The sequence below is a fragment of the Choloepus didactylus genome, chromosome 15, assembly GCF_015220235.1.
Source record: "Choloepus didactylus isolate mChoDid1 chromosome 15, mChoDid1.pri, whole genome shotgun sequence".
In the NCBI taxonomy this organism is placed as follows: Eukaryota; Metazoa; Chordata; class Mammalia; order Pilosa; family Megalonychidae; genus Choloepus; species Choloepus didactylus.
The window spans coordinates 16,940,477-16,953,167 of record NC_051321.1 but is presented as its reverse complement, the minus strand read 5'-3'; the positions used below and the strand labels follow the sequence as shown (position 1 = coordinate 16,953,167).

Here is a 12,691-nt window from a genome sequence, read left to right as displayed (position 1 = left end):
CAGGGTTGGAGCTGTCGTAGGTGAACCTGATGCAATAAACTCAGTCAATTCTGAGGAATAGAACCAACCCACTTCCCTGTAGAATCCACGACTCCTTAACCTAGAGTGGCTCATTCAGTGGCTGGGCTGATGCACCTTTTGCATATTTCTGTTTTTTCCTGTATCTGCAGCTTTCGGCAAGCTTAAAGCATAGCTGTGACCATTTCCACTGACTTTGAGATCATCTGGAATGTAGTGAGCAGTTGGAGAATGAACTGTTCTGGCACCAATTAGACACCAGGTCTACGCAAAAATGAGAATGACAAGAGAAAAGCCCCCACACAGTTAAATAATAGTGAAACTTGAATTAGCTCTTTGCTCTTGACACCCATTCTGTACGATATTGACACTGTTTTAGTTTCTGTCCTTGTAGCAAAGTCTAAGTTGCCTTCTTTTGATTCCTTGAAGTGTACGGAGTTTCCTGTTTTTTATGTTTAGTGTGCTATTTTAGAGGACCTAGCCAGATTGAATGTGAAGTGAACAAAAATGATTTTCCTCAGTGTCTTTTGTTGACAGGGAAGGATACGAGGATCACTTTGGGGCTAGAGAGGGATCCCACTTCATAAAACTATTCTCGTGATGCATGAAGAATAAACACACTTTTTCTACTAAATTCCCTCTCAAAATAGGCTTTCACGATGTAAAAGCAGATATCTAGTAGGTGTTTGAGGGGTCCCTCTGAAGGAGGTGGAATGCTTTTATTTGAACCTGGATTCTTTTAGTTACGTGTTTGGACAAACGGTTCTGCATTTGATTGCATTATTTAGCAGAGAGGTGCTTCCTAGGAATTGATTTTAATATCTGCTCAGCAAATATCACATCTGGTTTGAGTCCTATCAGTAGCGAACACCATGGTCAGAAAACAACTCACAAACCCAGAGGTTAAGCATGCAACTTCAGATAAAGACCATGTGGGTTTGAAGCCCAGTTGCAGGACCCTTCAGCTTCAGTACTTTGGGCAACTTGACAACTTAGTGTTCCCCTTTTCTAATTCCTAAAATGTGGGATGATGATTATAGCACCTACCTGACAGTGTTGTGAGGGTTAAATGAAGTTTTAAAGCTTATAAAGTGCTTAGGACATGTCCAGCACATGGACACACACAGCCGTTAATTATTGTAATTATTGTATAAACCAACTACGACTCCCATAATAGTTTGCTTATAGTCTTGGAGATGCTTTTACAGCAAGTTGTATAATTAATTGCATATTACTATTAAACACAGGTAGTTGGAAATAGGCTCTTCGTTTGAATTGCATAAGTATCTAAATGTGTTGTTTTTCCAATTATAGGATTCACACTGTCAATCTTGCTATTTTCTGATTACACTCTTCATTTTTCAATAGAATTGTTACACTTGTAACTTTTTAATTTTTTAAATAGCAAAATCACTTAAATTCATAGTATTCTAAGGTCTTTGAGAGTTCAGTTATAAAAACAAACAAAATACCAGAAATACAAAAACGTGTTTAACATAGTACTACAATATTATCTTTAATATGCTGTTGTATTTCATGTAATGAGATTCTAACTTCTATTCCTCATTCATAAATGAGGTGAGCAATCTTTATTTTGCCACCCTTGTCAGATGTTTCTAAGCCCTAATTAAGATAATTCTTGTGAATTGTATTTACAACTGAGAAGTGTTATTCAAAAGTAAGGCTTAGTAAAATTTTCATTGAGAAGGCTATAAACATTTGCATAAAATGCAATGTCTTTTAGATCTTTCCTCATGATTAAATTTGTATATTGCATTTTATAATGCATTAATAATTCCTTGGTGCTTTTTACAATATGTAGCAGAATTATGTCTTTGGTATAATGTATTAAAGAAGGTTGGTACAAAATTAAATTTAGTGAAAAACTTTTGAGCAACTTTAGAATAATTCTACTAAATGTTAAATAATTTTGAATTATCTTTTTACCTTTCTTTCACTTGAAACAGGAGATCAGTGCAGTTAATTATTCAACCATCCAAGCCTCACATTTTGGAACAGACAAGATCACCCGTATCAACATACCTGGTTGGAATACAGATGGCAAATGGCAGAGACACATGTGTGATGTAGGATATGAAAAAAACCTTCTTTTTATTTGATTGTGAAAGCTTCATGTTTAATATGAATGTACTTTGCAAGATATTAATCCACATTAATTGGAATCCCACATTCAGTTATCTCCATGGTCCATGTTGCAGGGCCTCATATGAGCTATCATTCCCTGTTTATTTTCATTTATTGTGAAATGTATAGATTATAATGGGTGTCGATTTTATAATTTTAGAATTGCTAAATTCTTACCTTTGACAAAAGATTGAGTGGTATAATCAATTTCTCATGTAATTTAATGGAAAGAAAATCCTAGTTTACTCCCTGAAATTAATTTTCCTCTCATACTCCCAATTAATGACTACTAGCATAGTAAGCGATTAGTTGTTTGTTAGGACATACAGTGTAGTGGAGTCAGGTTGTCTGAATTCATATCACGGCTTTCATACTTACTAGCTCTGTGATCACAAGCAAATCCCTTTATCTATCTGTACCTCAGTTTCCTTGTCAGTAAGTTGAAGATAACATTAGTACTTACCTTGCAGAGTGGTTGTGAGGATTAAATAAGTAAATATGTGTAAAAGGGTTAGAACAGTGCCTCACATGCAGCAAGACTCAATAACTTCCAGCAAGTGTTATTTCTTTTAACTGTGGAATCACTTACCTGGACGCTTTGGTTTTCTTTAATACTTACGTCTTTAATATTTATAATACATCTTGTACCAGGTGTTGCTACAAGTGGAAGATGTGAACTGCGTTAATTTAGACTGGATTAATGGTTCCCTGACATACGTCAGTTCTGTAAACAATCTCCGTGTTGCCGGTGCTGAGGTGGCTTATTTTATTGATGTCCTTGTGGTAAGAAGTGTTGATTTTTATTTAAAGTATAATTCATTGAATTTGCATTGCAACATCCAGAATTCTTGTCAATTTTATGTACTTTTTATTAGCTTAGACAAATACTGAACATGGAAAATAATAAGCATTTGAATAAAGTAGACAGGAAAGGGAATTTATTTTTCTATGAAAGAAGGGGCTGTGGTTATATGAAGTACCACGAGGTGGCAGTATCCCTGCACAAGCTCATCACCAAAAGTCCCTCCAAGGTCTTGGGCTGTGAGTAGGACTTCTTGGTTGGCTTTCAAAAATGCTAACCTATCTTTGAAGACTGCAAGCTGTTTCCATCTTACAAATGCTATTTGTTTAGAACACGAAATGAATTTTCCCATGGAAACAGGGTTCTAGGGCAATGAATTATGCCTGTAGGCCAGTCCAGGCACAACTGTTTGATATACATTCCAAAAGAATGAAATAGACCTTTACTATTTGTGAGGGATACACCCTGAGGCATTTACAAAGCTCCAAATGCTCTGCCGTGATAGGAAGTAATTTTCCATCATAAAATGTGGTAAAATAAAATTTAAAGATGTAATGACCCTTTCAGACATTTTAAGGGGGTTAGTTCATTCATTCCGTGAATATTTTACTCTGCACTTGCTGTGGGCTGGGCACTGTTTTAGGACCCAAGGATCCAGTGGTGGACAAGATGGTGTCCCTGCTCCCACACAGTGAGCCCTCTAGCAGGCAGCAGAAGCAAACACATAAATACACGAAGGAGGAAATGTTAGTTGCTCGTTAGTTTCAGTAGTTGCTGTGAAGATAACCTGAGACAGAAGATGGAGAGCAGCAGAAGCTAACTTAGATGGGGTGACCAGGGAAGGCCTTTCCAAAAAGGTGACATTTGAATCCTGACTACTGTTAGTAAACATCCTGGAGGATGATTCGGGGGGGCTTTATATGCATCTCTGCTGCCACCCTTCTCCTCTTCCATCTCAGGGAAAGTAAGGTGCAAGGAGGTACTTGTAGTGGGTCACTGCATATAAAGGAAGAAATGAGAAACATCTTCTCTTCAGAGAAAAACAAGCTTTAAGCTTTTGTGAATTTCTTCATTGGTCCTGAGGCCTGAGCTGTGGGCTCTTCTAGTTCAATAAATAACCCTTGGTTGCTTGTAGGAAGTTGGAAAGAGATGTCAGCTGAACTGAAGGAAATGTGTGTGCTGAATTGAATGTCAACTGAATCGAACAGGCAGCTTTGGAGGCCCCGTGTGCTCAGTGGGAGAGGCCTGGGGTGAGGGTGTCCCAGAAGAACCCTGGGAACAGTTAAGGAGTCAGGCCTGAAGAAGGAAGAGCTAAGGAACCGCTGCAAGTCTCTTTCCTGCCTCTTTTCTGTCATCTCATCACAGCCAATTAGTTCACATTTCCCCAGCGGACTGATCCTGGGGCAGCAGGTGCCTGGGAATAGGCTTCTAGGTAGATGGGGAAGGAAGAGGAGAAGGATGAAGGAGAGGAGGGCTGAGAGCCAACCTCAGAGAGACAGGAAAGAATGTAGACATTTAAAATGGCGGCGGCAGTGGCAGAAGGGATGCCCTGATGACCACAAGCCATCTTTGCGGAGCCATTCACATATGAAAACAAGAGAGAAATACTCTCTGTAAAGCAACACATAGTACTACCATACTAGTGGGGAAAAATGGAACATTCAATCATGACACATGTATCCAATGAAGGCAATTGCTTAGTTTTCCACTATTAACATGAAGAGAGCCTGAAACTTAAATGGAACTAAAAATGCTTGTTCCTTTGTTCCCCATTAAGTTGGTTGGTTGGCTTTTGACCTCTTAGGCATATAGCCTCTTTGTGAATATTCTTCAAAGCCCCTCTTCTAAGACCAAAGTCTTCCCAAATATTTCCTAAGGTTGCCTTAACATGCAGGAGGCAGACACAGATGAGGTGGATAACAACATAGGGGTGAGCTGACTCCTGGGGCTGTGCTGGGGGCACACTGGAAGGGTTGGGCCTCAGGAAGGTTGAAGCCACGGACGCAATAGCTGGGGTGGTTCCTTTGTTCCCCAGATCCACAAAGGCCCTTAGCACTGGGAGAACTCAGACCACAGGTCACCCTCCTGGCCTACTTGAGGCTGTCCTTTAGCCAGATGAGGATGTACAGGCCCTGGGTTGTCACTATGTCACTCTTGCTAGTCCCTATACTGTCTGTGAAAGGGAAAGCCATGCCCACTCCTTTTTTTTTTTTTTTCTTTTTAAGCATATTTAAGCCATTCTATCTTCCCTTTTAAGAATACATGTTCTGTTTTCCTTAAAAAAAAAAAATTCTATCAGACAAAATTTGGATATTCCCCTTCAAAAGTGCACTTGATTGGCCACAGCGTGGGAGCACATCTGGCTGGGGAAGCTGGATCCAGGAGGCCAGGCCTCGGAAGAATAACCGGTAAGCACTCCCTGGAGTTGGGCCTTGCATCAGTTTATGTATTTTGCTTACACATATTCAAGTATCTGAACAGCTATCACTACATTTAGTAGCAAGTACAAATGTAAGATACTACTAAAAGTGACCCTTCTAAAATAAAACATATACGCGTTTTCAAAGCGTGAGTGTGCAGATACATTTATTTCTTGCTCAGGTCACATTCCCAGAGAGTTCACTGCAGCTCTGCTCTATATCCTCCCCACTCTGGAACCTAGTCTCCACATTACAGCAAAGAGTGTTTTGTAACAATATAGACCTTGCTATAAATCTTTCCTCTTGCAGACTTGCAGCAGTTTCCCATTGACAATGAGTTCCTGTCCAAGCCCCTTCACGTGACTCAGATAACATCTGACTCCGGCTTTAATGCTATTTTCATCATCCACCAAACCCTAGAACTCTACCCACCAACCTAAGTAAGCTAGTTACATTTTCCCAAATTGCTTACTGGATGTGTGCATTTTCTTTCATCCCTGGGGATACTGCTTCCCCTTTTTCCACCCTGGCTCCTCTTCTGCTCTGATCTCTGATTGCATTTCCCAACTCCAGCAGGAGCAGGTCCTAATTCCCCAAGACCAGATTATATGTCACTTCTCTGTGCTCACATGACACCTACACTCACTTCTCTTTCTGCACTGAGCATGCTGTGTTGAGGTGCCTCCCCCACCGAATGGAAAGCAACCCAACGGCAAAGCTAGGCCTCATTCCTTCTTGTATCTGACTGTTGAGCCTAGTTCCTGACACATACTAAGTGCTTGATAAATAATTGTCTGGTGTATAAAAGAGTGGATTTGTGAATGGTCATAATGTTTTAGAGACTGTCAGATATTTTGCCATTGTTTTATTAGACATCTGAGCGTGAGACAATGGGCGGAGTCTGGATACCTGGGCTCTTGGTCCAATTTTGCCTCTAACATACTGTGACCTTGACATATCACTTCTCTTCTCTGGGCTTGAGGCTTTTCATTTGTAATATAATAAAGTGGAATTAACAAGCCTTAATTAGGCACTAAGATTCTATTATTTTAACTGTATTCCTCTGGAGACTCATCTTTACATACTGAAAAGCTCTTATCTTTTTATTTTTATTCTTATTTATTTTTTGCATACAGATGTTGCTTTTCAAGATCCTCTGCCATCCATAACCTCAACTGTATACACAGTAACCCGTATACAGTCCCTAGTATAGCCACTTTGATTCTTCTGAATTTGTTAGCTATCTTGGCATTGCCTAGACACAACCTTGTTTGTATGTGGGAATTTGGCATTGCCATATATACAGATCTGCATTTATATACTCAGTTCATCTATCTGTACTTTGTCCTGAGTGATGTCTGACCTTTCTTTTACCTTCTTTCCATATAAATTGTATAGGAAAGAATAGCTTGCTTTCACCATCTATCTTTACAAAATAACATCACTCTCAAGTGTGCTTTTGTATGGCATGTATCTCAGTTTAATAGACATTATGCTTTCTCCTAGGATTGGATCCAGCTGGGCCATATTTCCACAACACCCCAAATGAAGTCAGGCTGGACCCCTCAGATGCCAACTTTGTCGATATTATCCACACAAATGCAGCTTACTTTCTGTTTGAGTTTGGTAAGTTTTTAACAAAACTGAAACTGCATTCAAACACAAAGGAGAGTTTTAAAAGTTTTACCCTGATTTTATCTGTTTCAGGCACTGGAACTATTAATGCCTGTGGTCACCTTGACTTTTACCCAAACGGAGGGATTTACATGCCAGGATGTGATTCCTTGATTCCATCTTTATTTAAATTGATTTTCAATGTTCATACAAAAGGTAAATATGAAGGCTCAGCTCCCTCCTTGAGTGGGATCCCACATCCTTTTGAACATATTTATATATTCAACCCAAAACAACAGTTGCATGTATGAAGCTTCTCACTAGCTGAGAGATTTGCAAGTCTGGGGACTGTGTGCCAGTTGCTTTTGTATTCTCCATGTCCAGCACAACATGTAGCATATTGTAGTCACACAATATAAACAGGGAGAATGTGTTCATTCATTCAACAAATATATACATTCAATAAATATAGTCATTCAACAAATATATATTGAAGGCTTACTATGTGTCCGGCATCCCTCTAGGAATATAGGATATCCCTAGATATAGGAATGAATACAAAATTCCTGCCCTCGTGGAGGTTATCTTCTAATCTAAAAGAAAAACAATAAACAAATAGTAGAAATGCTATAGAAAATCTTACGTGTTTGTGAGAAAGGCGGTGAGGGTAGGGGAAGGAGATTTTAGATAGAGTCGTAGGGAGTCCTTATTGTAAAGATGACTTTCAAGTAAAAACCTGAAGATGTTTTAAGGCCAGAGATGTGGATACCTGGAGGAAGACAGCAAGTGCAAAGTGTCTGGGGCAGGAGCCTGTCTGACAGGTTCGAGGCAGTAAGGAGGCTATTTTGGCTGGAATAAAGTGAAAGAGAAGAGAGTAGTGGAGGATGAGGACAGAGGGAGGATGGGGCAGAGAGAGATAATGCAGGACCTTATAGATTGTGATAAGATTTTATTCAAGTGAATTGGGAGTCATGGGAGAGCTCTGAGCAGAGGAGAGATATGGTTTGCCAGACTTTTGAACAAAAGAACTCTGGATGCTGTAATCACAAATTAAATAGATAGGATGTAACATCATATAGTGACTGCCAATAATAATATCCGTAAGGTACTAAGTTATAAAGCACTGAAAAATTATTTGGGAATTTCATTGCTCCCTAGCTTTGCTTATTATCATCATGTAAATAAGGATATATATCATATATAATATGTAATAATACATAGTAGTAATATTTATAATATGATAGTGATAATAGGCTAACATGATATGATATAAAATAATGTTGTGCTTTGTAACTGTGCATCCTATAGACTTAAGCCTTTTAATTGGAGGTTTTCAGTCAAATATGAGCTTTCTAATTTGACAAGTGGGAGTTACCCAGAACACTAGTAGATTTACTTTACTTTTTAAGTCATTGGACACAAAAGGAATATATGACTCATTTTGTGATGTTTAAACATCCAGATAGTAAAGTAAAATATTCTGAGTTTTGCTCACAGAATCCTGAATATCTGGATGAATCTAAATATCTCACCACCTGATCCCATATGGTCAGAATATCTAGATGATGAAATTAGTTGATCTTTCACTGGGATGTTTCAGAATGAAGGTACACAGTTCATGAAGTTGAGAGTAGCTCAGATTTACTTTTCACTGGAGACGAATTACAATGTTTTAATATTTGTGCTGAAAAAACAATATTATACATAGAAGATTTGAGATTCTGCAATGGATTAATTCAAGTAAAACATACATTTTTCATAAGCTATCATTTTGAGACATGTATTTCCTATCACTTTATTGTATTAAAAACACATTTATTTATCATTCACTGTAAGTCTTTAGATAAATTTGAAGGATTCTAGATATTCTATTTTCTATTACATATATATGTTTAGTAAGAACCCATTTGCTTTTAAAATTCATAGCTCACTATATTCTAATGAACCATCTTGTTTAAATCACAATTAATGGTGAATATAAATTATTATTGCTCATAGTTCTGTGGGTCAGAGTTCAGCAGGCACTACTCTGGGTGATGTCAGTTGGGTAATTCACGGCTGGTGGGGCTAAGCTGGGCAGGAAGGTCCAAGGTGGCTGTTTCGTGTGTCTGGAGCCCTGGTGCTGATTCTTCTCCAAGTGCCCTTTCTCACATGTGCCTATCTACCCAGCCAGAGAGTCTAGATTTCTTTACATGGTCTCTGGGTTCCAAGAGAGGAGGGTGGAATCTGTGAATTTACACAATGTCACTACCTCTGCATTCAGTTTTTCAAAACAGGTCAAAGCAAGTCACAAGCCCAGCCCATAATCCAAGGAGGGTAAAAAAAGTAGATTGGATCTCTTGATGGGAGGGATGGTAACATAACATTGCAAAGGGGTGACGTATATCATTATACATAATTTTGGCCTCCAGTGAATCACTCCTTCTTAGTCCAAGCCATGCAGTAAGAATGCTGCTCTATAAGGTAAAGAAAGCATAAATGACTAGAATTCTGTGATAACTTCAGATGACATGGCTCAAATATATTTTGATCTATCTTTTAAGTATCACAATAATACTAACTATTGGTGGCAATGATGCCATGCCTGACGATGGCAAACCTATATTGCCTTTAACATTTTTATAATAGGTCCCACCTCCCACATCTGTAAGCTCAGCTAAAGTTGTACACTGTTAACATTGTTGACGGTTTTATGATTGAATCAGAGGGAGTTCAGTCCTTCCTGCAGAAATACGAAGACAGAATTAATTGGGCTAAGGTGGAGTTGCTATATGCACAGGGATTCTTAAAGCTCTAAGTGTTTATATCAGAGATCCCAGGGAGTGTTTGTGGTTATTAGTGTCAGAGGACAAAGTCATCTAAACTCGACTTTGCTTATTTCCCCTGCTTGTATGTCCTGTTAAATTCACACCTCCAGAAACCTTTGGTACAAAGAAAATGATATGAAAATACTGATGGATTTTGTGTGATATCCAAGCCTACACACAAATTCTGGCTGACTAGAAACCGCCCCCCCCCAAGTCAATAAATTGTCATTTTGAAATTACTCTTTCTAAGAAATGGTTCAGGCTATCAGATATCTGTTAATTGGTATCAATTAATTGGCAATTGTTTTCACAGAAGCAGTTTCCTTCTTTGACTGTCACCATGCCCGAAGTCATCGCTTTTACGCTGAAAGCGTTCTCAATCCTGATGCATTTATTTCTTATCCTTGTAGCTCCTACGAATCTTTTAAAGCAGTAAGTAAAACATTTTGCGGTGGAATTTAATTATCTAGTACTTTTTTTTGACGCACAATCAGCCAACTAGAAATTAGAGCTTTGAGTAGTTGGCAAAAAAACGCTTCTGCCATTTGGGGAAATAATTGATCGTTTCTGTGCTGAGTCCTGAACCGTAGCTGGGATTGCTGAAGGGCTGAAATAACTAAACCAACTATTTGAATTCTGGTTGTCTCAGCGGTTTTAAAAATTATATTCAATTTTCTGGCCATTTATTATGCAGCAATTTGATGCCACTTTCTAACAGGCATAAATCCAGGGCAAAATTTCTCTATGTATGTATTTTAAATGTCATCTTCAAAGATGTCCTGGGAAGGCTGCACCTATCAATAGCTACAGCCAAACGTATTACTATGGACTTGGAACATGAAAATCATTGTATTAAAATTTAATTATTTATACATAGCAGAACTAAAGCACAGCTCGCTCACAGGAGTTCCATGCAGATCAATATGTGACAAAATACCAAATCTGATTCTGCTGGAGTCATGAAGCACATCCTGCCACATCTGAGCTCATTTTTTTTTTATTTGGTTATCACTATGAAAAGGAGAAAAAAAATCTATTTTGTGATGAGAAGTAGAAAAGATTTTCATTCCTGCATGTTAGAGACCTAATCTCCTGGTTTCTTTTTCCTTCACATACTATGTGTTTATTCATCCACATCTGCATTAATTTTTATCTTTTACATACATATTTTAACACTAATATAATAGTTCAGATGCAGCACTGTGTATTCTAGCTTTATCAGTTAACATTCAAAGTTATTTTCTGATTGAGCCAAGTCATTGTAATTATGATTATGGCCACATAAAAATAGAAATTTAGCAACATATTAGATTTTTTAGCGACTGCATATATTTAAAATTACTAAACTTTACAAATAAAGTAATGTCATTATCCCCTGTTTTATCTGTGTATAAAGTATGGGGTTTCCAGCTGAAGTTTTTGCAAGTAACAGCACTCTGTGAGTAAGGGCAGAGTTGGCACATGAAAAGGAACATGGTGGGCCAGTGCTCTCAGGCAGTCCTCTCATCTTCCCGAGCCAGTTGTCCTTGCTGATAGCATACCCTGGTGAACTTCTGTTCTCAGAAAGCTCAAGAGCACTTTGGAATATCCCGAACGCTGGTATTTCCCAGATAACCCCGCCTTCTCCCTGACCTCCCACCACGACGCTGCTTTGAAGGGCAAAGGAATTATGTCATTTCCTAAACCAAAGGCCAGTGGAAGCAGACCCTCAAAGTCATCGTGTACTCAGAGAAAATGGGGTTCAATCTGCTAGACTGCAAAATCCTTAGGAGTTAGCTCATATACCACATGAATGCTAACTTGGGTTAAAAATGAGAAAACATTGAGTCGATTTCCTTGATGTGTTTTAATGTACTTTTACTCAAAGAATCTTTAAAAAAAACAACAAAAGAAAACAGGGCTTCTACTGTCAGACTTTAGGATTAAATGAGTTAAATGGAAAGGAAGTGCTTAGAACACAGCCTGGCACATGGTAAGCACTCAATAAATTTGAACTATTGTTATTATTATTCTCTTCCATTAAAAATGGAGTTCTAAATGGGTTGTTTTATAGATAGTCCTAGCCTAAGTGCCCATGGTTTATAAATTTAAAATTCAAAATCTAAAATAGCAAATACTCAGGGACCTGCCATCCAGAGTTTTTAAAAGTTAATATCTTGTTAATTTGCCTTAGGTTACAAATCATACAGATAAAATTAAAGAATTGAAGTCCCTTGTATTCCCTTCACTCTTCCTCCAAGGCAGAATTTGAAGTGAAATCTATCTATCTATCTATCTATCTATCTATCTATCTATCTATCTATATCGTATAAATGGTATCATATTGTAAGTATCTTTCTGGATTTGCTTTTTTAATTAAATATTATAACTTTGAGAATTACATTGATATATATGTATAGATAGATATAATGTATATATTTTATAGTAATCAACCACAGTTTAATTTATTCATTTTCCTACAATGTGCATTTTGCTTGTTTCCAGTTTTTGTTATGAAAAGCAATGCTGCATGATTTGTAACAAATATACCACATTAATGTGAGGTATTAATAATAGGATAGTATATGGGAACTTTGTATTTTATGCATGATTTTTCTGTAAACCTACAACTTCTCTAATAAAAAAAAGCAATGCTGCGATAAATACCACTTTACATGTCTCCTTATGTACTTGGGTGGAATTTTGTTTATGGCATATAATAAAAGTGAAATTGTCAAAGTGTATGTTCATTTCCATTGTTATTAGACATTTTTTAATTGCTGTCTGTGACATCTATCAATCTATACTCCCTTTGCAGAGAAAGAAATTTCCCCTACTCCCTGTCTCCACCTGTAGTTGCTATTGTCCATTATTTTAATTTTGCAAATCTGCTGAAAATGAAATTG

General features: G+C 37.8%; 1 protein-coding gene across 1 annotated transcript in view; it reads left to right on the top strand.

Annotated features, from left to right (window-relative positions):
- The window catches only part of PNLIPRP3 (pancreatic lipase related protein 3), a 36,805-nt gene that overhangs the window by 3,535 nt on the left and 20,579 nt on the right, over window positions 1-12,691 (top strand). Inside the window, exons 3-8 of the mRNA XM_037803876.1 lie at window positions 1,986-2,105; window positions 2,815-2,946; window positions 5,265-5,373; window positions 6,892-7,011; window positions 7,093-7,215; window positions 10,120-10,238. Coding sequence (XP_037659804.1) covers window positions 1,986-2,105; window positions 2,815-2,946; window positions 5,265-5,373; window positions 6,892-7,011; window positions 7,093-7,215; window positions 10,120-10,238 — 723 coding nt within the window. The remainder of the gene's footprint in view (window positions 1-1,985; window positions 2,106-2,814; window positions 2,947-5,264; window positions 5,374-6,891; window positions 7,012-7,092; window positions 7,216-10,119; window positions 10,239-12,691) is intronic.